Here is a 24,693-nt window from a genome sequence, read left to right as displayed (position 1 = left end):
AGATGTAGAAAGTATCAAAAATATGTAGATAATATATATAAATCAAATTCTCGGCGCTTTGGTTGCTGCTGAGGGATCTCGGATTCTGCTGCTGCTGCTGGTGCTGATTGATCGGTTGATGGGTATATAACTTCACTCCTGTTGGCCCTTTTGTTCTCCAGACGCCTCTTACGCCCAAGCCTGGCTTTTGGCGGACCGGGGTTATGTAATTAGGTGCCACCCACTAGGGGTTGGCACTTTAGCACTTGTGTTTTTTTGGTTTTTAAGCCACTTGTAACGGCGATTGCCGGGAATTTTGGAAATTTTGGATTTCCTTTAATTTGTGTAACTTTGATCTTTGCACTTGCAACTAACTTCTTCTTCGATCCACTGGTAATTTTGGTGTGACTCCAAACGAAATTGACTTCGGGTCGGGACCCTGAGTCCGACCTGTAGCTCAAGCCTACTCACCAATTTGGTGAAGTTTTGGGAGTTCTGGCTCAAGAGACTATATTTTCTACTAAACCATGTAGACCAAACTCTGTTGCCTACTTTTGGGCCGAAAGCAATCTTAGCCAAAAGACAAGCAATCCTACAGTTCCCCCCCACCAAAATCTCACTTGGGGTGCGCTATCGACACAAGGGAGATCCCAGCTTGTCTTATTGTCGCAAGTCTTTCGCGTGGTATTTGCCAATTAACCTTCCCTGGAGGTCCTCAATTTCATAATAGGCCAAACCCAGTTTTTTTCGGATCCTAGACTTTATAAAAACCGGTGCTAGCTTTGAGCTAAAACCCTTTGCGAAGTTGCTTTGCTGGAAGTTCCGGCGAAAGACCTCTTGACCCGGTCTGTAAGACACAATTCGGCTCCGCAAGTTATAAGCCCTTTCATTCCTTTCCCTTTGGGCTTCCATCGAATCCTGAGCCGTACGCCTTATTATGTCTCGCGAGTCATCCTTACTGAACTGTACATTTCTATCCTCTAGCAATCCTAGCTCCCTAATGATTTTATATGATTTTCCATCTACTACCATGTGCTGCCCAAAAACCATTCTGTACGGTGTCGTTTTTATGGCCGAATGAAAACTTGACCTCAACGCGCAACAGATGCTACTAAGTTTACTATCCCAGTTCTTTTGACTCGGATCTATGTACGCCTTGATGGCAGCTAACACCGATCTATTGACCCTTTCTGAGGCGTTGGCTTGTGGAGCGTAAATCGCCGTATAGGAGTGTGCGATCCCATATCTCTCAAGTAAAGCGTTGAACGCCACTGATTTGAACTGCACTCCATTATCGGAAATAATAGTTTCCGGTACGCCAAAACAATGGAAGATTTCTTTTTCAAGGAATGGAAGAATAGCCTCTGTGGTAAATTTCTTTACGGCTTTTAGAAAGGGAAACTTAGATGCATGATCGACTACAATAAAAAGCCCTATATGCCCTTCCGAGCTACGCGGATACGGCCCTAAAAAGTCCACGTAGAGCCTTTGAAAAATCCTTTCAGATTGGCCAGTATTTCCCAAGGCTGGTCTCAAAGTCTGACTGGGATGCTTTGTTGTCTTGCACACTTCGCACCTATTGACAAAATCTTTTACATCTACCGCTAAATTTGGCCAATAGAAATATCTTCTCAAGTTTTCTAACATTTTGGCTATGCCACAGTGTGCTGCTAAGGGATCTTCATGCGTTTTTTTTAACAAATCTGGAACTAGCTCTTTAGGAAGCCACAGCTTCCAACAGGATTCATCTGCCACTTTCTCGTCTGCAGCGTGCTCAGCGCGACGATAAACAAACCCGTTGCTGACCTTAACCTCACCTAATTGTTGTACTCCTGTGGAAATAGCTGCTTTTAGATCTTCGTAGTTTTTCCCTTTAAACTCACTAGCATCCATATCCACTAAACTAGATATTTCTAAGACCGAAAGGTCTTCCGTAAAAGTCCTTGACAAGGCGTCTGGCACTACATTTTGGCTTCCTTTTCTATGGCTGATTTTGAACTTAAATCCCTGCAGTTTTAGGGCCCATCGTGCAAGACGAGAACTGAGGTCTCCCTGGGACATAAGCCACTTTAAGGACGCGTGATCCGTTATAATTGAAAACTCTTGTCCCTCCACATATGCCCTGAATTTTTTTACCGCCAAAACAGCTGCCAAACACTCCTTCTCTGTGACTGTGTAATTTGATTGACATTTGTTTAGTTTCTTGGACATAAAGGAGATTGGAACTTCGTTTCCCTCGGCGTCGTCCTGCATTAGAACAGCGCCCACTCCAGTGTTGCTTGCATCACAATGGATGGAAAACGGAGCGTCAAAATTTGGGCTATGCAACACAGGGGCCGTACACATGTGTTCTTTCAAGATTTCAAAAGCTTGTTGAGCTTCCTCAGTCCAAGCAAATTTCTTTCTGTTTCTGAGCGTATCGGTAATTGGAGAAGCTAAAGCGGCAAAGTTTTTTATAAATTTATTGTACCAACCCGTCATTCCTAAGAAACGGCGAACCTGTTTCATGGAGCGAGGGCTAGGGAACTCCAGAATTGCGGATATTTTATCTGGGTCTGTGCCTACGGTTCCATGGCCAATCACATGTCCCAAGTATTTAACCTCCTTGATACAAAAATTGCTTTTTTCTACGTTTATGGTCAATTTGGCATTTTGAAGGTGAGACGCAACCTCTTTCAGAACTTCTATATGTCTTTCAAAAGTATCTGAGACTATTAGTAAGTCGTCTAAGTACACAAACACCTCGTTCCTTAGAGACGCTGGGATCACCTTATCCATTAGCCTACACATAGTCTGGGGAGAATTAGATAGCCCAAAGGGCATAACAACAAACTGATAGAGGGGTCTTCCAGGCACTGTGAATGCTGTTTTGTCCCTTGAATTAGCATCTAGCGGGATCTGCCAAAAGGCGTCTTTTAGATCCAAACTAGTTATGAATTCTGCTTTTGGGAGCCTACCTAAAATTCCATTAATAAGTGGCATTGGATATGCGTCTTTAACCGTCACTTCATTCAGCTTTCGGCTATCAATACACAGCCTTACTTTACCAGGTTTCTGGACCAGAACTACTGGTGAGGACCAAGCGCTGGACGACTCCTCTATTACACCTAGCTCTAGCATTCTATCCAGTTCCGCATACATAAGTTTTTCCGTTGCCGGAGATACCGCATAGTGCCTTTGTTTTATGGGTTTTGCTTGAGCCACATCAATGGAGTGTGAGAGTAGTTGGGTCCTTCCCAGACCTTTCGCCGCGTACGACGGGAAAAGCTTAATTGCACGAAGTAGCGCTTGCTGCTGGTCAGGCAAGAGCTCACGAGATATTGGCTCTTCTAATGCTGCCACTATTGGATTGTTGCCCCGGAAGGCTTCGGGTAATAACTGGAAATGCTTCCAAAAATCTATTCCTAGATACAAATCTCCTGCTAGGGATGGTACTATATAGAAGGTTAGTGTTTTCTTTTCGCCCCGGAAGGACACTTCTGTAGTTAGCCGACCACTTATCGGTTGGGATTGCCCGTCTGCTGTTCGAATTCCTGCTGTTATTCTAGAGTATTTTATATTTAGTTCTGGTAGCTCTGCAGCCAGACTCCCACCTATGCAGCTGACTGACGCTCCAGTGTCCAGTAAACCAACTACCATTTTGCCCAAAATTTCAACCTGCGCGTAAGGCCTGAAATCGTTAAGTTGCCCCACTATGGCTGAGAGCAACAGCTTGCGTTCTTTCTTTTTTAAACATTTGTAATTGTCCCTACGGCTTGTTGAACGAGTGGTATGATTGCTCTCTAACTCAGTTTTGGAAGAAATCTGGGCAGTTGATTTTGGTTTTGGGGTTAGTGAAGTGAATCTAGTTGGTCGGTCATCGTTGCCTTCGAGACCATCTGTTTGCGTGCCTTTGTGGCACGCTCTGCTGAGTTTTTTGACGGGTGGCACTTGATGCAGGTATGACTGTACTGGCCGTCTTCTCCGCATCCGAAACAATACACCCGCTTCGGTACTGGGCACTTGGTATGTGGATGTCCCTTTTCTTTACAGTTCCAACATCGCAGATTTATGGCCGCTAACTCTTGATCTTCATCAGACTCTTCGCTCTCTGTTACTGTCTCTACCTGACATTGCACCTCACAGACTTGCCTCCTGGGTGGTCCGTGGCGCGGTGTAAATCCTTGCGGCTTTCCTACGGTTTGCATAAAAATTTCTCGGGTCCTTACTAGTCGTCTTAATTCTTGCACAGTTCGGGTATGCTCATACAAAATCTCATGTTGGACTTCTGGAAGGAGGTTCGCCCGCAAAGTTTCAACCATTGCTTGCTCTGACATTGGTTGCGACAGTCTATCTGCAAGGGCAGCGATTATCCTATGGAAATCATCGAAAGTTTCGTTTCCCCGTTGCTTCCTTTGGTCTATTTCCGCTCGAATGTTCCTGTCAGTTCTATCGTCTTTGAATTGGCCTTTAAGTCCTTCAACTAACTCGAACCAACGCACTGCAGATACGCTTTTATGAAAACGCCAATACCAATCGCTCGCGATTCCGTCAAACAGCAAATTAGCATTCTGAGCCACTAGCTCAAGATTTCCCTCCAATGATTGTCCTGCTAAAGCTTCTACTCTGTATATAAAGTCTTCGACAGTCATTGGCCCTTTTCCTGAGAAGCGTAGCTTCCAACCAACCATGATTTGAGCAATCTTATCTGGCCTTAAGGAGCTGCTTGCTGAGGCAGGCGAATAATTGCTACTACGATTCTGACCTAGATTTGGTGGACCTTGAGGATCGGTATTACCTCGGTTATACATCGGGTCTAACATTATCTGGTTAGGCGAAAAATTTGCCGCTTGGGCTTGCGAATTCCCTGCGAACGCTTGGGTCATGGTTCTTGTTTGTTGGGCCAAAGCATCAGCGAAACATTTTGTTTGCTGGGCCAATGCAGTCGTTAAGGCTTCTGAAATGGCTACCCTGATAGTTTCGGCCATTGCCGACTGAAAATCAGTTTGAGGTTCAGTCGGGGCTGAAGACGATTGTTGGTCGTTACCAGTAGGCATTGTGATGTCGCTTGATGGTTTGCCTTGATTAGCTTTCGACCTAGTTACTACGTTAAGTGGCACTATTGGAGTTTTGGTTCTTGAGCCAGAAGGTTTAGTTGGAGTATCAACTGCTAAATTCTCCGCTGATGCGAAGGATAGTGAGCTAGAGCAGACAGGACAGATTTTTGTTTTCCCCGCTTTTGTAGCGAAGCAATTTCGGTGAAAATCGTGACCGCACCTTGCGTGTAGCAATTGGATCGGAAAGGAAATAGGTTTTGCGCAGATCTGACAAACGTTCTCTACTATTTTATTTAGATCTTCTGTGCTGTGTGCTAGGGACATTTCAACAAGACCTACAGCTCCGGAATCTTGCAATAATAATTGAAAAAATATCTACCTAATAATAAAAATAAATAAATAAAATAAATAAATAATAGTAAGCAAAAAAAATAATAAATAAACAAAACATAAATAAATAAATAAATAATCGAAAAAAATCAAAAATAAAACTCTCAAAATTTGGGGTGCCATGCAATCGTTTTCTGCTATCTTTTTGTAAAGTTCCTTGTCCTGCTAAGTCCTGTCGGTAATGAAATGTAATACTATTGACTCTAAAATTTTTAATAATAAAATGTAATTACAAGTGGAAGATGTCGTTTTCAGATGACGAACTATTACACAAAAACAATAAAAAGGTTCACCTCAAGGCAAACGGCAACAAGAGGCTCCTGTAATATCTGGATTTCCATGTAACAGATTCACTAATCTTACATTTAACATCTTGTATCAAATAACTTTTTGCAACTTGTATTATATACAGACTATACCAGACACACCAGGCAAACGGCCAAAAGTGTTCTGTACAATTCCGCCTAAAACTCCACTACAAAAAGATTAATACGCAAAACAAAATTAAATTACAAAAAAAATTGACTAGAAAGGTGAAAGATATCGTTTTCAGATGACGATCTATTAACGAAAATACCTACTTAATCGGTTCACCGCATGGCAAAACGGCAACATCCGGCTCCTATTGTTCAGATTCTCGAAAACAGACTCTTAATCTTACATATAACATCTGGTATTAATAAAATTCTTGAACTTCGCATAAAACACAGACTATACCAGATACACCAGGCAACCGGCAACAAGTGTTCTGTACAATTCTATATTAAACTTCAGTAAAAAAAAAATAATACTTCCCACGCTAAAAGACGGGATGGCAAATTTATTAAGCCAATAAACAACGCCCTATGCGTAAGTTTAATTAGGTAGCGGCGTTAAAGCTAAATAGCTAAAACTTTTCCAGCGGCCTAATAGTATGCAAGGAGTTGTGATCCGTAAATCACTCCTCGCCGCACCTAATCTAGCGGATGAATGCTGTGGAGATTCTCTTGACTAACGTCTGATGTTACTGACGGTTTTAAATATTTTTTTAATGGATCTGGCCTTGCCGGATCGAACTGTCGCCATGACAGAATCGGGCCACACACGTTTGGGCGCCAAATAAGTTTATTGTTATATATTAGAATACTGTAGCGAACTACGTTTCGAGAGCTGGTGTAATTTGTAGCCTACGTAGAGCACGCGCTGGTTCCGGCATGAGTTACCAGTAGAGGGGGGTCGGGGATAGGTTTTAAGAACGCTGCTACTTGCTCTATAGACGAACAACAAAATCTTATTACTTCGCGTGCTAAAGGGTACGAGGATCTCCACAGGACTAATGGACCGGACTATTGACTAGCAAAGGACAGATAAGGACGAACAAGGATGTAGTGCCTTTATGTCAGCGGTTGTTCAAGCTGACTTGCCCTCCCTACCATGATCACCATCGACCAGATATATTTATGGCGATCCCTAAAAGGCGACTACACTTTACACGACAGATAACATTCGACGACGCATGGCTTCCCTATGGACTCTACTCAACTTTAGACCACATTATAAATTTTATTTTTAAACATAGAATAATCCTATTAACTGACAAAATTTAATTCTAAACAAGAGCATTAGGATCCTAAGAAGTGATTAACATATAGATTGAACTTAAAATTGCGAATTTAATGAATAAAAATTAAATTTAGCGATCGCTGAATATTTCAGTGCTCATGTATATAACATCTAGCTTTTACATGAAATAATACAAATGTAGAGAGCGGGTATAATGGGTGTAAGCATGTAAAATTATGGCATTATATGTGTGACTTAAAATTTTATTTTATTGAGCAGGGAGTTGTGGTTTGGGCTTTATGGGGAGGAAATTTTTTGGAATTTGAAGTTTTCTTTAATTTTTTTTTTATTTTTATTACGGCATTTAGTAAGGGGGTTAAATTTTAATGTTTGTTGTCTCTTTGGACTTTTGTGTTATTTAAAAAAAAAGGTAGTTGAGATTCATTACAATGGACTCACTTTGTTTCCCACGATGAAGCGCTTCTCGAAGGGGCCTGTGAAAGAGAACCTCAACTACTTAAGAGATTGCTTAAGTTACTCTCACTCGCCTTACTCGTAATCTTCAGCGGTACGGTACTCTGCCGTTAAGTTATGGGAGAGGGAAGGGAATTGTACATGGAAAGACGGGACTGCTCAGCTCTAATGCATATTTTCCTGTTATTGACCTTCTCTCTTGATTGCTATACTCTTAAAACTACTTAAACTAAATTTCAGCTGTTGATCTGCTCCTAGCGGCGTAAAATGCCGCGTAAAATTCGTTACTTTAAGTTTTTAAATGTAATTAGAAATGATTTTGTATTTGAGGGGTTGATTAATTCATTTTTTTTTCTTGGGCTATATTTCCCTACGGCTTACGGACTGTATTGCCGGTAAATGGACCCTAGCCTAAATTTCGCTGGCTACTGGGCTATTCTACAACATATAAACGTAGATGTAGAAAGTATCAAAAATATGTAGATAATATATATAAATCAAATTCTCGGCGCTTTGGTTGCTGCTGAGGGATCTCGGATTCTGCTGCTGCTGCTGGTGCTGATTGATCGGTTGATGGGTATATAACTTCACTCCTGTTGGCCCTTTTGTTCTCCAGACGCCTCTTACGCCCAAGCCTGGCTTTTGGCGGACCGGGGTTATGTAATTAGGTGCCACCCACTAGGGGTTGGCACTTTAGCACTTGTGTTTTTTTGGTTTTTAAGCCACTTGTAACGGCGATTGCCGGGAATTTTGGAAATTTTGGATTTCCTTTAATTTGTGTAACTTTGATCTTTGCACTTGCAACTAACTTCTTCTTCGATCCACTGGTAATTTTGGTGTGACTCCAAACGAAATTGACTTCGGGTCGGGACCCTGAGTCCGACCTGTAGCTCAAGCCTACTCACCAATTTGGTGAAGTTTTGGGAGTTCTGGCTCAAGAGACTATATTTTCTACTAAACCATGTAGACCAAACTCTGTTGCCTACTTTTGGGCCGAAAGCAATCTTAGCCAAAAGACAAGCAATCCTACAATGGCGAGTAACTAATCTTATAACTTATAATAGAAAACTGAAACAACAATACAAGAAACGCATTACTGCTTCAGGACACGTGAGACATGACGTCCTTTTGTAACTTTATTTAAATAAATAAATAAAAATAAATATAAAAAAAAGGGTTTTTTCCGACCCACTGTGCGTGACACTGATTTTGGAGTGAGTCCCTGCTAAATCCAAAGCGAACATATCGATGCATCGACAGCGTCATCGATAACACCCGCGATGCGATGCCCATGGTTTTGGCGCAACACAACTATTAAGCGTGTGTTTGGTTAATAATATAATAGCGCGATTGAACTGGACGGCACTATGAAGATGATCACGGATGCGCACTCCGAGGCCGCGGGCGACGGCGCCCATGTGTTGTGCAACTCCGCTTCCGAGCCCCTGGCCAATGATGCTGCCAACGACGACGAGTCGATGGCCACTGAAGGAGACGATGGTGAAATCTCGAAGGACGCCGGCAACAATACGCCCGTGCGCCGCTTGCTGAAGCAGAATCCCGGCCAGAACGCGGAGCTGCTGGCGGCAACCGAGGAGTCCGAGGCGGAGAATCAGCGGCAGACGCCAACACCCAAACAGCAGCGCCTGCCCATGGCGAACAGTGAGTATAACAATGGCGCAACATTCCCCGTCCTATGCCGTCCATATGCTAATTTATCTGCCTTTGTGTGCGCGCGTCTGTGTGCCGCTGTAGGAAAACGCGATCTTATCAACTTGCAATCGGCCCTGAGCCCCAAATACATTGGCTTTGCCAATGCCAACTCGCCCACGCCGCTTTCCGACTCGGATGACACGGTACGCACGACGAGGCGACGCGTGACCCAAGCGGCGGCCCTAAGTAACAGTACCTGCGAGACCCTGTCCCGCGACATTGCATCCCCGAAGACCACCGGTGGAGGAGGGGGAGGTGCTCCCTTGCTCAGCGGAGGCAGCAAGGCCTACATGAGCCCCATTGAGAAGCTGCTGATCAAGAACGGCGCTAGTTCGCCCAACAGCACGGGCTTCGAGGCGGACTCCGAGGAGCTGGCCATCCGCCCGGCCGTTCGCAAGCAGCTGAAGCGCAAAATGAAGCGCATGTCCAAGTCGAGAGTGTCGGCGGACCAGGAAGCAGACGCCCTGGAAGAGGCAAAGTCTGTGAAGCTAGAGCCCAGCGAAGAGGAAGTTCCTCTGCCAGAAGAATCCTCACAACCAGACACAGAAACTTCACCGATCTCCATCAAATCCGAGACTGAAACACCCGCTGAGGTTCCTATTAAGCAGGAGGATAGTAACAGCTTAGATGTAGACAACAAACAGGAAGAGGTCAGTTCCCAAGTGCCCGGTGAAGAGCCAAAGGATGCGGACAAGAGTCCCGAAGAACTTACATTCGCCCTGCCATTTGCCGCCACCACAGAAGTCGACCTGAAGTCGCCGCCCGACTTGAGCTCCACTGCAATGGCCACGTCAATCAAATCCCCCTCCTCCGTGAGCATTGACAGCGCCAAAGGCCTGTCCATAGTCACCGATCCCGGTTGGCCCACCTACCAAGTGGGTGATCTGTTCTGGGGCAAGGTCTTCTCGTACTGCTTCTGGCCCTGCATGGTCTGTCCGGATCCCTTTGGCCAGATTGTGGGCAACATGCCCAGTCATCCGCAGCGCTCGTCCCTGGACAACGCCACGGTGCCCATCCAGGTGCATGTGCGCTTCTTTGCGGACAACGGGCGTCGCAACTGGATCAAGCCGGAGAATCTGCTGACCTTCGCCGGGCTCAAGGCCTTCGAGGAGCAGCGCGAGGAAGTGCGAATCAAGAGCGGCGTGAAGAGCGCCAAGTACCGACAGATGATGCCCAAGAGGACGAAGGTGGTCATCTGGCAACAGGCCATTGATGAGGCCCAGGTGATGACCCAGGTTCCGTACGCCGATCGTCTCGAGAAATTCTACCAGATCTACGAGAGTGTGATGTAAGTAATCCAGTTTCATAGTTAAATCTTAGTGTAATGCTTACATTTCTTTCATCCGATCTCAGCACACTCAACAAACAAAAGCGCAAACGGACCAAATCCATGACGCAGGACACCTCGGATGTGGGCAGCAGTCTGTACGACTCCACGGACAACCTGCACAACAGACCAATCACCCAGTTGGTGGCCGTCAAGAGGGAGCGCTCCGAGTCGCCCTTCAGTCCGGCATTCTCGCCCGTAAAGAGCAAAAACGAGAAGCGGGCCAAGCGCCGCAAACTGAGCGGTGGCACCGAAGCGGATACGGGTACCACCTCCATGGCAGTGACACCTTCTCAGGCAGCAAGCAGCTCGGAGAAGAACCTCACCCCGGATGGCTCCATTTACGAGAATCCCGAATTTGGCCAGCTCTTCGATGCCGTCAAGGAGTACGTGATGGTGCACCGGTCCGAGGAGAAGGTGGAGAAGGTTCTGCTCGCCGTGGTCAGCAATATTTGGTCCCTCAAGCAGATCCAATTGCGCGAGCTTGAGCGTGACTTCGCCAGCGGCGAGATGGAGCAGCCGTTGGGCTCATCGGTGGTGAGCCGCAGCAATGGAGTGGGCACGATCAAACGGCTGTCGAATCGCCTGAAAACCATGATGGTGCGTCGCAGTATGACTCCCGTAGTGACGCCCAGTACAACGCCGGCACCTTCGGAGCCGGAACGTCGCCTGTCGGAGGCTCCCAAGCCCAAGAGGACCGTCAACCGGCCCATCGAGGAGGTGGTCGAAGATATCTTGCGGCTGGACAGCAAGTATCTCTTCCGCGGGCTCAGCCGCGAGCCGGTGTGCAAGTACTGCTACCAGGCGGGCTCCGATCTGGTGCGCTGTTCGCGCAGTTGCTCCAGCTGGCTGCATGCCGACTGTCTGGAGCGAAAGGAGACAGGTGCTCCTATGCCCAAGATAGGCAGTCGAAGGGCCATCGCCGCCTCGCCCACATCCAAGTCGCCGAGTCCCGATGAAGAGCATGTGACAGCCGATGCCAAGGTGGCTGCCACTGGTGGCACTCCACTAGTTTGCCACGAATGCAATATAGGCGAACCGGAGGGCTGTGTCATTTGCCACCAAATTGAGTCACCGGCAAATGCTTTACCCATCACTCCAACCAAGGAGGAGGAACCACCAATGACCCCAACCGAAGATAAGCTTCTGACTTGCAGCCAACCGCTGTGCAGCAAGCGATTCCACACGAGCTGCTGCAAGTACTGGCCGCAGGCGAACAGCAGCAAGCTGTCGGCCCGCTGCCCACGCCACGTGTGCCACACATGCGTCTCGGACGATCCCAGCGGCAAGTTCCAGCAGCTGGGCAGCTCCAAACTGGCCAAGTGCGTTCGCTGCCCGGCCACCTATCACCAGGACTCGCATTGCATTCCAGCCGGCACTCAGATGCTAAATGCCACCCACATAATCTGTCCGCGACACAACATGGCCAAGGCGGATGCCCACGTCAATGTGCTGTGGTGCTACATCTGCGTGAAGGGCGGCGAACTGGTCTGTTGCGAAACTTGCCCCATTGCCGTGCACGCGCACTGCCGAAATATTCCAATCAAGAAGAACGAGAGCTACATCTGCGAGGAGTGCGAGAGCGGACGACTGCCGCTGTACGGCGAGATCGTGTGGGCCAAGTTCAACAACTTCCGCTGGTGGCCGGCCATCATCCTGCCGCCCACCGAGATACCCAGCAACATCCTGAAGAAAGCCCACGGGGAGAATGACTTTGTTGTGCGATTCTTTGGCACCCACGATCACGGCTGGATTTCCAGGCGTCGCGTTTACCTCTACATCGAGGGGGATACGGGCGATGGCCACAAGACCAAGTCGCAGCTGTTCCGGAACTACACCACCGGCGTGGAGGAGGCTTCGCGCTTCCTGAAAATAATCAAAGCCCGGCGTCAGGAGCAGGCGATTGGACGGCAAAGCGGTAACAAGCTGCATCCGCAGCCATACGTGAAAATCAAGGCCAACAAGGCGGTGCCGCCGGTGCGATTCACCCAAAATCTGGAGGATTTGAGTGCCTGCTACTGCCAGCCAACCGACGAACATCCCTGCGGTCCGGACTCCGACTGCCTCAACCGCATACTTTTCAACGAATGCCATCCTGAGTATTGCAAGGCTGGCAATCGTTGCGAAAACCAAATGTTTGAGCTGCGCAAATCGCCACGTCTGGAGGTGGTTTACATGAACGAGCGGGGATTCGGACTCGTCAATCGGGAGCCCATTGCTCAGGGCGATTTTGTCATTGAGTATGTGGGCGAGGTGATTAACCATGCTGAGTTCCAGCAGCGCATGGTGCAGAAGCAGAGAGATCGCGACGAGAACTACTACTTCTTGGGCGTGGAAAAGGACTTTATAATCGATGCCGGACCGAAAGGCAACTTGGCTCGGTTCATGAACCACTCGTGCGAGCCCAACTGCGAGACCCAAAAGTGGACCGTCAACTGCGTCCATAGAGTGGGCTTATTTGCCATTAAGGACATTCCTTCGGTAAGATTTACATTAAAGTTTAATCCTAATTACAGTCTTTAACCAATCTTTTATTTTAACAGAATACGGAACTAACATTTAACTACTTGTGGGACGATCTAATGAACGACAGCAAGAAGGTCTGTTTCTGTGGAGCAACTCGGTGTTCCGGCGAGATCGGTGGGAAGCTCAAGGATGGCACACCAAAGGTGAGTTGGCTAACAAAAATATTATCCAAGAAATGCCTAAAACATGTTCGATATTTAGGAATCAAATGCGCAGACAAGCAAGGGAAAAGGCAGTGCCAAGTTGAAACAGATCCGACGCGGAAAGGGATCCACCGTTCGTATCCACGTTGCGGCTGCCAAAAAGGTTAAAAAGGCTCCAAAGGTTAAACACATTAGTGCCGACGATGAGCCAGTAGAAGTTAAGAAAGAGCAATGAATGCCAATTAGATAAAAGCAATAGTCGCTTGAGCCCAATCTAATATTATTTTTAACACTACATTATTGTTGCATTTTGGATTCTTTTTTTAACCTGTACCGCATGTATTTATTTCCTAAAAGTTACAGCTATGTTTAGTAGACAATTGGTCCAGATTATGCTCCCCAGATCGATGTTGTGAAAATAAAGCGAGAAGATTATTTTTGTAAGCTGTTCTATTTGCCTATATTATAAAATTATAAAGTTTAATCAATCAGTTCAGTATAGATGATATATTGTATTGTTTTCGTTTGTCCTGCCGCTCTCTGGCCGCACATAGAAAATGTTTTTAAATTATACATTAGAAATTTGTTCATATTTCACTGTTTTGTCGCTTAGTTACAGTAAAGCTAGCACTTTGGCATATATAAACTCGTATGACTATAAAACTAGACATATCTAAGTCTAAGATCTAGGAGTACGCACTTTAAACTTAAGTGAATATGCACTATACAAGGATATAAAAAGAGTGCCAAAAATAAAGCGAGCCCCGTTGGTTAGGGCGTTACATTGAAGTAACCAGTATTGAATTTTGGCACAATTGCGTCAATCTTCTTGACGATCGCGTTGAGCGACTCTCGAGACATCTCGTAGAGCGTGTTGAGTGAGATCAGGCGCATGCCCTGCTGGTTGCACACCTCGATCACAGACCATTTCTCCAACAGTTTCAGGCAGTTTCGCACGGAGTCAGTTGATATGCTTTCAGCTGAAAGTAGTCAGTCAATTATATTGAACGTAATCATAAATTCTTAAGAATCAATTACCATAGATGCAGCTGCCGCGCTTGACTTTGCTGCTCAAATCGTTAATCACAAAGCTAATAAATTCGGACTCCAACATGGAGTTTCGGTGAAGTATCTGCAGGGACTGCGCCACCGTCACATATGTCCAGGCGAAGGGCGCCAGCACCTCGCAAATATAGCGCTGCTGCGTCAGAGTTTCGCTGGCGAACAGCAACTTGGGCTCATCAACCTCGCCGTTGCCCACATGCAGGTAGTCGTCGTCCTCGTCCAGGCAATCAGCCAGGCTGTTAGCTAGGCGTCTGCTTTCAGCAGCATTCGGATCATCATCGTGTAGCTATCATTGAGAATTTATTAACCAAATAAAGTTAATAGGTTTTTAATATATACTCTACCTTTTCCGACCGAAGGCAGCCACTAATCAAGAGGTCGTCCAACTGCTTGTACAGTAAATTCTCCAGCACTTGAGTCGGCTTGTTCAAAATAAATTCGTAGCGATATATCTGGCAGTTTTCCAGGGCGGTGTCCATCAGCTTTTTTCGAGTCACTCCGGCGTCTTTTTTGTTCTCCGTTTCCGGAAGCAGGGAGTGGAAGGTGGCCAGCAGTATCGAACTGAGGGCAAAGTGAGGGGTCAGCATGTTTGAGTAGTAGGCCAGCTCAATAAAGCTTTCCACTGAATTCACAGGCTTAATGACCAAACGCCCATTCTCATCCCGAGTGCGAGTGACAAGACCTAGACAATTAAAATTGATTTAGGCAAACATATAGATTAAAAAGACGCCTTTTTAGCTACCTGAGCCAAGCAGGTCGCAGGCATATGCAAGGATCTGTGAGGATTCCCCGGAAAAACCAATGTCCTTGCAGCCGGATAACGAGTTTCGCAAGTCATCCAGGGCCTCGGCCAGAATCTGCTCCTCTGCGCCGTTCCTGAAGCGGGTGAGCAGTAGAAAGGCCAGCGCATTCGTGGACATCACAGAGGTGGCGGCGGCGCAGTCGAAGACCACCTGGCGCGAGATGCTTTCGATGAGATTGCGGTGCTCCTCGCACACAACATCGGTGCCGTACAGCGAGGACGTAGACTGATTGTGCTGCAGGACTCTAAAATAAAGAGAGATAAGAGAAGGAAAACCAATTAGTTATTGCATTTTTGGTCTTGCTATACCCTTTCTGATTCATCGGAATATTACATAAATATTTTTCGATGATAACTTATAAGTAGGGCAATAAATTTTAAACAATTAGAAAAGCAAACAAATAAAAGTCCTATTTTTGACAATTATGTGTGATTTACAGCTAGCAATCAGAAATCCCAAAAGGTATACAATTTAACACCCATAATAAATAATTTTGAGCGGCCTACCTGGCAGCTGGTTTGTAGACCTTGGCATTGTTGCCGTCCTCCCGGGCTATCTTGTTGTACGAGTTGACCAGCTCCCGTATCGAGTAGGGCTCGTTGAAGTCGATGCGCATGAGGCCGTAGTTCGATTTGAGGGCCTTCCAGATGCCCGAAATAGCCTTGCTGAACGACTCGGGTATCTTCTTCTCGCCCTTCTGCTCGCGCACGAAGTTTCCGTCGACGAGACGCTCGTAGTTGACGGACACGGGCACCAGCAGGGCATCCGGTATGCTGCCATCCATGAAGGCGTTCACAATGACCGAGAGGATGCCGCCCTTGGGCATGCACGGCTTGCCAGTGCGCGTCCGTCCGCCCTCGATGAAGAACTCCACATTGTGTCCCTGCTTCAGGGCGTGGGTGAGATACAGGTGAAGAGCGGCCCGGTACAGGACATCCTTCTTGCCCTCCACTGGATCGATCTTGCGCTTGATAAAGAACGCGCCCAGACCGCGCAGAAGTCCACCGAAAACGGGTATTTGCAGATTATTGCCGGCGGCCACCAGCGGACTGCGAATGTCGTTATTCGTGAGTATCCACGTGACCATGATGTAGTCCAAGTGGCTGCGATGCAGCGGCACAAATATCAACGGGGTGCCCGGCGATCGTTCCGTGGCTGTTTTCAGCATCTCAATCTGCTTGGTGTTGGTCACGACGCCGGAGAGGAAGCACGGGAGCAGTTTGTACAGGATCCAGGAGGTGAAGGCCAGCAGGCCGTTGTTCAGGGTGGAGCCCATGTCCTTCAGGATGCTAATGGCGCGCTGCTCCTGCTTGCGCAGAATGGCCTGATAGGAGATGCCCCTCTTCTCGTCCTCCTCCTCCTGCGCCTCCTGATCTCCGCTGGCGCTGCGCGTGAGCAGCCGATGTCCATTTTTGGCGTACCGCTGCTCCCGCAGCGTCTGCTCGGCGGCCTGTTTGACGGCGTGCTTCAGCACAGCATCGTTGTGCACGATCTCGGTGACCTGGTGATTGCGGATCAAGGTCAGTGGGGGTTCAAAGTGAGCTGAAAGGGGTCACCCACCTGTCGGTACTCGAACTTCTCGCTGCGCACCACCTGGGCAACGTAGGGAAACAGCACGCCCCAGTCGAGAAGCTTCTTGAAGGGCTTCTGACCCGACTGCGGGGTCAGCTCCAGCATATTCTGCGTCCCGATGCCATGTGCCACCGAGTTCTGGGTCTTCGGCTCCTGCAAAGAAAAGATCGCAACGGTGGTGTGATTGTGATGCAACTTGGTCTACATATAGACGGTGTGTGGACGGGCGGAATGGTACCTCGAACCAGCCGCGAGCGTGGAACTCCTCCAGGGTCATTATAGCTACGAGATTCAACTATTCTACAACCTTTTCTACGGCTAAATTATTCGCATTTCCATGCGCCCGGCTTTTTTTGCAGGAAATCGACGGCCGATATCCTGCTCAGCTTTCAGGACTGTTATCGATTGGCAGGACGAGGTGGCAACGCCGCGCGTATTCAAATTTAAATAGTGCCTTTATTTAACGATTTTTTAAAAACAAATAAATTTAAATATAGGCTAACAACTTTGGGGACTTTGACTCAATTGCAATCGCCGATGCGGATTCACAATTCATTGAGTGGAATTATTTGCTTATCTGCAATACTAGTCACTCCCTGCAATTGCGTCATAGCGTGTACTATGCGGTGGGGTTAACGGTAATGTTAATGGAGGATGGGTGACTGATAGGCGGGGAAACTTACATTGGATGATCGCAAAGTGACCAGGAGATCGCTGCGAATGGTGTTGATCTTGCTGAGGTAGCTCGTCCGGTAGGTTAGATTCAGGTTGGGAAACAGGCCAGCGATGATAACGGGGGCTCTGCAATCAGAATCAGATCGGGAAGGCGTTACAATCAATCGGTATCAATAGAATGCAGTACAATCACCGTGGGTGGTGCTGAAATCAGGAGCACGCAATTAAAAATACAACACCTCTTCGATTAATATTCGGCCACTTCAGCGGTTCTACAGTCCAAATCGCCAGAGTTCATTAGCCCAGCGCATTAATCGAATATATATATTTTTATATGGAAAATGGTGTACGTTTTTAAGTAGTGCCTGCTATTGATAAGTGTTTAGTTGCTCATAAAATATGGCACACAACTGAACTTTGAGCGCTCTTTGTATAACGGAATCATCATCAGTGCTTGAAAATCAGCTGACATGTCCAGAGGCTAAAAATTGTTTTTCTACTATGTGCGAAAAACATAAACAAACTTTGCATACCTTTTGAACAACGCTTATTTGAATAATTTCATTAAAGTCTCGTGGATTTCCCCTAATCTTTAGGTGTACTTGAATACCTTAATACCTTTATATACCTTTAATAAAATATGATTACACCAGCGTTCGTTCTGCTATTACGTTAAAAAGCACGTTTTCCTCCCATTAATTTGTTTTACTGCCACATTGTATTCTTTACGCTGAATTCTTTTGTAGCGGAACCGTTACTCGATTGGATTACTTTCTGACAAATTAAAAATATACAACTTTCTATAAAAACTGCATTATGTGCAGTAAAAAACTCAACAAAATTACATTTTTACAGTCATGAGTGTTCACTGTAATTAAATTTTTAACCAACAGAGTGGCCAGACCGCAAAGGATAAAAACCGTTAGATTTATCCAGATGAGGATAAAGAGGTGCAACAAACTTTGCAAATTAAACAATAGCGTTTAACTATGTTGCGAATCCATTACAACAAGTGTCATTATCACTGGGTGATCTTTCACATCTACAAGTTTCCTCTGCCTTCTGCGGGATCACTTCTATACGTTTTAAGTTATAATGGAATAAATCCTTATGCTCTCATTTATCCTAATGAATAGGTCCTTTTGTTCTATTGATCTTCATCAGATTTAAGCAAGCTATGTTAATAATATAATTACACAATAAGCCAAAAACTATTACCATAAAGAGGTATATTAAACTGATAATCAGCATTCCTAAATTTAATTTTAAATTTAGACGCAAAACTCTTCTCTAAAATTTGGATATTGACCATAAAGTTTAATACTTAAGGCCGAATTTAAGACAAATAATAATACTATAAATAATTGCCAGCAAGAGACTTCCTGCTAAAGATCGATGAGATTATAATACTTGATTTCAAGCCAATACAAGCTATTATTGTGCTAATCTTGGAGTGGTCATCACAATCATCTCGAGCTGTGGAAAATTTTGCAGTTTAAGGCACTCGAAAGTGTGCCAGTCTTCTTGTGGGATCGAACGGATTATTTAGAGGTCTAGGCCAAGTGGGGTTCACACACTCAGAAAAAAAATCGCCCTAAATTTTAGAAAATCGCCATACTTTGAAAATCGCCTTGAAATTCAGAAAATATTTCTATTTTTCAGAAATATTTTTCTAAATAATAAGAAAAACTTACCCTGATTAGATCAACTCCTCTTGTTATCCACTTTTAGAAAAATTTTCTGTTATTCAGAAATTTTTCTTTCAAACTAAGAAAAAATCGCCTTACATTTTAGAAAATTGGCCCAATCGGTAGCCTAGGGGTCTAATGCGAGCGGATTATTTGTTTTCTACGCTTATATTCGGAAGCGTGTGTTCGATCCCACGTCGAGGCGGACATTTTTTGCGTCTTTTTTTTTTTTTTTTTTGCGCATTAAAATGTATACTTTAATACAAATAAGGATTTAGGTAAGCTAACACACACATAATGGATAAATAAGAGTATAAACCTAGAACCCAGGAGAACAGAATGAGAATGTACTTTGTACAGCGCCTCTCGTGATGCTTCCCTGGCGCAGCTAGTAGAGTGTTTGACTGCAAACTGTGAGGTAAGGGGTTCGAATCCCGCGAGCGACCAAAATGTTTTCCTCAAGATAGTAAGTTATTTGATTTTTATGCTTATCATTAATAAATAATATAATAATTTCAGTTATTATTTCAGTTACAATTAAAGATTAAAAGTGTGTTTGTGTACAAGCATCGTGACGTCATCCATGTGTTTAAATAGAGGACAGAAAAATAAGTTGAAAAACGAGAACCCCAACAACAACACCCCACACCGACAGACTCCACCCAGTCGGCATAACTCCCGATTCCCCGATTTTTTTTTTCTTCTTCTTATTCAATTTTGCAAAAACCAACCCTAAATTTAAGAAATTTTTTTTCTAATTTTTAGAAATATTTTTTCTAAAAGGCAAGGCGAGCTGCCTTTGGCTTAAAAAGTATGGCGATTTTCTAAAATTCAGGGCGATTTTTTTTCTGAGTGCACGTACTTTTATTGCCGACCGATACGAGATGAGGACCAGGCTTTCTTTGTGGCCCACAAGCTGGTCGAAATCCAGCTAGATTACGGAAATAGCCGTTGTGAAATCTTAATCAGATAATTAGGTGCAAATTTAACAGCGACAATCGTTCCGATAATTGTTGCCAAGAATGATTTGCGGGCGAAATGTGGGTGGGGGATACAGTTGTTATCTGTGCGAGTGCACCATCAGAAATTGCGCCTTGCGAGAAGAGTACTCGATGGACGGGAGAAGGGGATGTTTCGGTGGGTGGGAGTGGGGGAGAAAGTGTTTGTGCTAGAGTAAACAAAAACACTATTGACGTCACTGAACCGATGACCCCAAGGCAGCCTCCCAGTGGAAATTAGCACGTGGATGATAAGCGGAAATCTACCAATTTGCATTCCACAAAGGGCCAAGTGCCTAAGTGGACAAAGGGCTATTGTGAGTCATGGCCAATGGAGCAACCACCTGTGCGATCAATAACAAAACAAAGCATAACTACAGTCGAACCTCTATAACACGTACCCACTTTCTTTTTACTTTTGATTACATAATTCTGTTTTGGAATTAAGCAACCAATTACATCTTAATAAGATTACTTTCAATGGTACGAAAGGTATACAAAATTATGGGTCTTCAACATTCAAACTATTAATGTCAAAACTACCAGAACCATGATTCATGACATATTGCTAATATCATAATCATAAACACAAGGTTTTTTTTAAATCTATTTATATTTTTCTAATCAAGATGATAAAATGTAGAAGCAAAACAACAGGTGGGTGCTGTTTAATCTTAATCGAAAAACTAAAAAGTTGGATTTCAGCTTGATTACTGATAATATATTTCGATCTTTAAACTTAGTAACGTATAATATGATTTTAATAGAATTTGTGTTCCATCCAAGTAATCTTAACCATAAAAGATTGAGCCAAAACAACAGGTAGGAGCCATTAAGATAAGAAATAATCCCCAATTAATGACCTATTTTGGAAAAAGCCCAATATTATATCCCCCACTAAAGGTGGTGTGACCAATGGACTTTCGACTTAGGGAAGCACCACTGTGGTTCATTTTGCATGCATTGGATAACTTGCGAGTGCGCCTCTAAGAATAACGGCGCTTCTTCCTCGGCAGCGTTACTTGAACTTGGAGGTTGGGGCGGTACACACATAGCATATATACATACATATGTACCCAGTTTATGGGATTTATTTGGCTTCCATCTACGCCTATTCGTACTCACCTCGTCTTGGCGAATATGTAGTAGACAATAAGGGCAACTGATGCAATCTCGATGCCGCCGAGCAAAGAAATCTCGGCGACGCGCTGGGCAAAGTTCAGGACGGTCGTCAACATGATGGCCTGGCGATTATGTTGGCTTGGCTTGGATGGGTGGCGGCAAGTCCAAGTGATGCTCCGGCATCAGCCGGCGGGCAAGTGATCGGAAGTGCCCTCCGAAACGCTGCGACCCTGATGATTAAACGCGACTAATCAGAGGGAGAGCGACCCTTTTAGTGGCAGCGACTACCAGACAACCAGCACTATAGTGCAAAAAAAATATATTTATGGAAAATGGAGGAGGCGATACGACAGCGCATCGAAACGCTCCAGCGTCCTCTCTTTCAGACTGCTCTCGCTCTCTCGCCGCTCTCCTGGCCGATCGGTGGTGGCTATATATTATTGCGTTCTACCCAATATAACCAGACATCGGTCGCGACCCGCACCGCACATAGAAATATCGTATGATCCGAGGTTTGAGATTTCGCTCAAGATAGCATCTATACATCTACACTTTTTTGGCCAGCGCAGCCATAAAGTGGGTAGAATTTGCACTTATTCCGATAAACCGGTTTGCCTTCGAAGTGCCGTCTCGCAATTACATCGGTTAATTGAATCAACTATATCCTTTATTCTGGCGCTGCCTTTGTTTTCCCTTTTTATTCGCCCAGCAGAGGGATTGATGCGCGATACGTAGAACCGCGCAACTCGAGCGTTCACAGTGGAATAACAGCGGCGACGACGACGCTCGACGTTTAATTAAATGCCAATTAACGTGTGACAATAAATATGTGTGTACGGCACATATGGATGTGCGAACGTGTACGAAGCCCAAGATCGGCGGCGGCACGAAGATAACGAAAGCTACAGCCGCCACATCTGCTGTTATCAGCTGGTGATAATGGATCGCTCGGCGAGACAGCGGACGATCAAAAAGAGAGCCGTACTAAATGTGCCTAAGACTAAGAGTTTAATGAGCATTACTGTCGCACTCTATGTATTATGAATAAAATTCATACAACGTTTGTGGTTTATTATAATATAAAAGTGTGTCAGCTCTACTCGGGGGAAAGTAAGTTTACTTCTTGGCCGCTGGCTTCTTGGCGGCGACCTTCTTCTTGCGGGCGGCCAGGAGCTTGGCGCGGTTGGCCGCTGCCTTGGTGGCGACGTTGGCGAAGTGCGACTTGGCCAGCTCGGTGTTCTGCTTCTTGGCCTTGGCCAGCACCTTGGCCACGGTGCGCTTCTCGGCGGCGAGGGCGGCACGACGCTTAAGGACCTCGGCGTACGGGTTCAGCTTGATCAACTGGCGCACGTTGGTCAGGGGGTTGAGGCGACGCACGCTGCGGAACACACGCTTGCGGGGATCGCGCAACACCTTGCGGATCTCCTCGGACTTGAGCAGACGCGACAGGTCGGTGTTGGCCATCTTGGGCTGGGGCAGGTTGTAGCCCTTCTTCAAGGTGGATGGCTTCTTCCAGGTGCCGAACAGATCGTTCAGGCGGGCGAACGCCGACTCGGTCCAGATGACAAAGCGACCGACATGACCGCCGGGGGCGAGCTTCAGCAGGTTGAGCTTGTCCACGTTGATGGTCTCAATGCCGGGGATGTTGCGGAAGGCCTTGCGCAGACCCTCGTCCTTGTCGTAGACCACCAAGGGACCACGGCGAGCGATGCGGCGACGGTCGCGCATGGTACCACGGCCAGCACGGAAACGCTGCGACTTGTACACCTGTGGAATTTGGAGGAAACGGATACAAAACATTAGTCTCTGGTGAGCGTTTCTTAAGTAACAATAAAGGAAGTTTGGTATGCATTACAAATCCCCGATTGGTCTATCAGAAATTACTTAAGACTGGGTCCATCTGGATGGATAAATACTTCCTGCTTTAGGCAGAAGACACTTAAAACTGGAAATCTACTATAGCTCTCTGGTTACCGCGATGGAACCGTGGATTAAGTTTCAATCGCAACGCCTGTAGTAGAGCATTTCATCTGACAACGCAGGAATGCTTAGCAAACATCTGACTATCATTAAAATAGCAAGTTGCTTACACGCTGCCGATTGTGATTCAAAAAGGGATACGAAATAGTAAATCCACATTGGTTAATTCTGATAATAAAAGAAAGGGAAAATAACTGTAGCTCTCTGGTTACCGCGATGGAACTGTGGATTAAGTTTCCATCGCAACGCCTGTAGTAGAGCCTTTTATCTGGCAACGCAGAAATGCTTAGCAAACATCTGACTACTAGGAAAGTAACCAGTTGCTTACACGCTGCCGATTAAGGTTTTGTAAAGTCTATGGAAGTTTTTGAAATGAAATCTACTAGCATTGCCTACGTTACTTTATCCAAACTATAGTTTTTGCAAGACATTAATATGGCTAATGCCAAAAACTTGTTATCACAAAAACGTGGAAATCCATCTATATAAGACTTTCTTTCAAATATCTCACATTAGTTACAAACTACTTATTCAGAAATTCGGGCTACCCACCTTCTGGATGTCAGCCCAGATCTTCAGGCGACGCAGGAAGATGACGGCCTGCTTGGTCTTCTGGACCTTCTGCACCTCATCGGACACGACCAGGGGGAACTCGGAGACGCCGTCGATGACATGGCCCTTGGACTGAACCAGAGCGGGCACTCCGGAGGCGGCGATGGCCGACACCAGGGCGTAGCGGCGCTGGTTGACATTCACCTTGCGGTGCCAGCGACGGAAGGTCTTGGTGGGGGCGAACATGCGTCCACCACGGCACATGTTGCCGAAGGCTCCCTGGCCGGAGCGGTGGGTACCGCCACCGCGGACACGGGGAATACGGGCCACAGCGCGTCCAGTTCCCCAGGACTCGGCGGAGGTCTGGTGACCTGTGGATTGGAATAATGGTTAGACTTACTGCACAGGATAGTTATGCGGGGGCTACTCACCAGCCAGCTCGCTAACGGCGTAGGCCTGGCGGTTGTTGCGGCGCAGCAGCTGGTGCACCTCGTTGACCACATCCGGACGGATGGGCGCCTTGAACACTGCCGGCAGGCAGATGTTCTTGTCCTTGGCTGGCTCGTTCTTTTCCGTGTACACGGAGACCAATGGCCTGGCGTTGCCTAAGCTCTGCAAATGGATTCGGTTTTAGTTTACTATCGCCATCACACAAAACACAACATCACAGCCGCATTTCGCCACCGCCGCACATTCCAAACACGTGGAGGTTAGGGCCACACTTTCGCACTATTTTCCCGTCGTTTCGTGTGTTAAATCCAGTGTCTTGGCCTCTGCGGCGGTCGCGGGGCGTCTTAGGGTCCATTTCTCACCATTTTCGTTGATTTTCAAACCCAATGAAAGGTGTTTAATATTCTGCAAACGCAGATACGTCCTCTTTTTAATAAGAAGAACGAAGAAAGAAAGAAGTACAGGAAATGGCTGCCAAACGCGTTCAGCAGCAGGGTTGCATTCGCTAACAGCGGCTAGTGTCAGGTTAACAGGGCTGCTTCGACGTTGCCCAGCACTGGCTTTTAGCGCTATTCGCTCTGTAAACAAACGCTTTTGTTTATTTCCCCAAATTTAATATGAATTAAAAATGTAGTAAAAAAATATAGATCAGCAAATT

At 46.0% G+C, this 24,693-nt stretch overlaps 3 protein-coding genes across 4 annotated transcripts; 1 reads left to right on the top strand and 2 right to left on the bottom strand.

Moving 5' to 3' along the window:
• The first annotated feature begins 8,659 nt into the window (after positions 1-8,659).
• Positions 8,660-13,923, top strand: NSD (Nuclear receptor binding SET domain protein). Its single transcript, XM_017143476.3, has 5 exons — positions 8,660-9,083; positions 9,177-10,422; positions 10,488-12,942; positions 13,005-13,130; positions 13,189-13,923. The coding sequence occupies exons 1-5, from the start codon at positions 8,789-8,791 to the stop codon at positions 13,363-13,365; spliced, it is 4,299 nt and encodes a 1,432-aa protein (XP_016998965.2). The 5' UTR covers positions 8,660-8,788; the 3' UTR covers positions 13,366-13,923.
• On the bottom strand, positions 13,623-21,911 carry mino (glycerol-3-phosphate acyltransferase mino). Of its 2 annotated transcripts, XM_017143477.3 has the most exons (8): positions 21,057-21,911; positions 17,254-17,371; positions 16,559-16,723; positions 15,505-16,499; positions 14,938-15,242; positions 14,540-14,877; positions 14,169-14,481; positions 13,623-14,110 (listed from the first exon to the last, which is right to left on the bottom strand). In XM_017143477.3, exons 1-8 carry the CDS (start codon positions 21,167-21,169, stop codon positions 13,902-13,904), a joined length of 2,556 nt encoding a protein of 851 aa, XP_016998966.2. In that variant the 5' UTR covers positions 21,170-21,911; the 3' UTR covers positions 13,623-13,901. The 2 variants fall into 2 exon arrangements, with proteins under 2 accessions (XP_016998966.2, XP_070073237.1); XM_070217136.1 differs by lacking the exons at positions 17,254-17,371; positions 21,057-21,911 and adding an exon at positions 16,809-16,929.
• Positions 21,912-22,042: 131 nt separating this feature from the next.
• Positions 22,043-24,556, bottom strand: RpL4 (ribosomal protein L4). Its single transcript, XM_017143479.3, has 4 exons — positions 24,398-24,556; positions 24,017-24,197; positions 23,586-23,956; positions 22,043-22,820 (listed from the first exon to the last, which is right to left on the bottom strand). The coding sequence occupies exons 1-4, from the start codon at positions 24,398-24,400 to the stop codon at positions 22,170-22,172; spliced, it is 1,206 nt and encodes a 401-aa protein (XP_016998968.1). The 5' UTR covers positions 24,401-24,556; the 3' UTR covers positions 22,043-22,169.
• Positions 24,557-24,693: the final 137 nt, after the last annotated feature.

This window comes from Drosophila takahashii, chromosome 3R (assembly GCF_030179915.1).
Source record: "Drosophila takahashii strain IR98-3 E-12201 chromosome 3R, DtakHiC1v2, whole genome shotgun sequence".
Taxonomy (NCBI): domain Eukaryota; kingdom Metazoa; phylum Arthropoda; class Insecta; order Diptera; family Drosophilidae; genus Drosophila; species Drosophila takahashii.
Note: the sequence above shows the minus strand (reverse complement) of the source record. Positions and strands in the feature narration are given on the sequence as shown.

Excerpts from the sequence above, each read along its gene's own strand:
- mino (XM_017143477.3), bottom strand. The coding sequence starts at position 21,169 with ATGTTGACGACCGTCCTGAACTTTGCCCAGCGCGTCGCCGAGATTTCT. Across the intron at positions 17,372-21,056 it reads TACATATTCGCCAAGACGAG|AGCCCCCGTTATCATCGCTG; the intron begins GTGAGTACGAAT and ends TTCTGATTGCAG. Across the intron at positions 14,482-14,539 it reads GCTGCCTTCGGTCGGAAAAG|CTACACGATGATGATCCGAA; the intron begins GTAGAGTATATA and ends TCTCAATGATAG.
- RpL4 (XM_017143479.3), bottom strand. Across the intron at positions 23,957-24,016 it reads CGCCGTTAGCGAGCTGGCTG|GTCACCAGACCTCCGCCGAG; the intron begins GTGAGTAGCCCC and ends TCCAATCCACAG. Across the intron at positions 22,821-23,585 it reads TCTGGGCTGACATCCAGAAG|GTGTACAAGTCGCAGCGTTT; the intron begins GTGGGTAGCCCG and ends CAAATTCCACAG.
- NSD (XM_017143476.3), top strand. The coding sequence starts at position 8,789 with ATGAAGATGATCACGGATGCGCACTCCGAGGCCGCGGGCGACGGCGCC. Across the intron at positions 10,423-10,487 it reads CAGATCTACGAGAGTGTGAT|CACACTCAACAAACAAAAGC; the intron begins GTAAGTAATCCA and ends ATCCGATCTCAG. Across the intron at positions 12,943-13,004 it reads CCATTAAGGACATTCCTTCG|AATACGGAACTAACATTTAA; the intron begins GTAAGATTTACA and ends TTATTTTAACAG.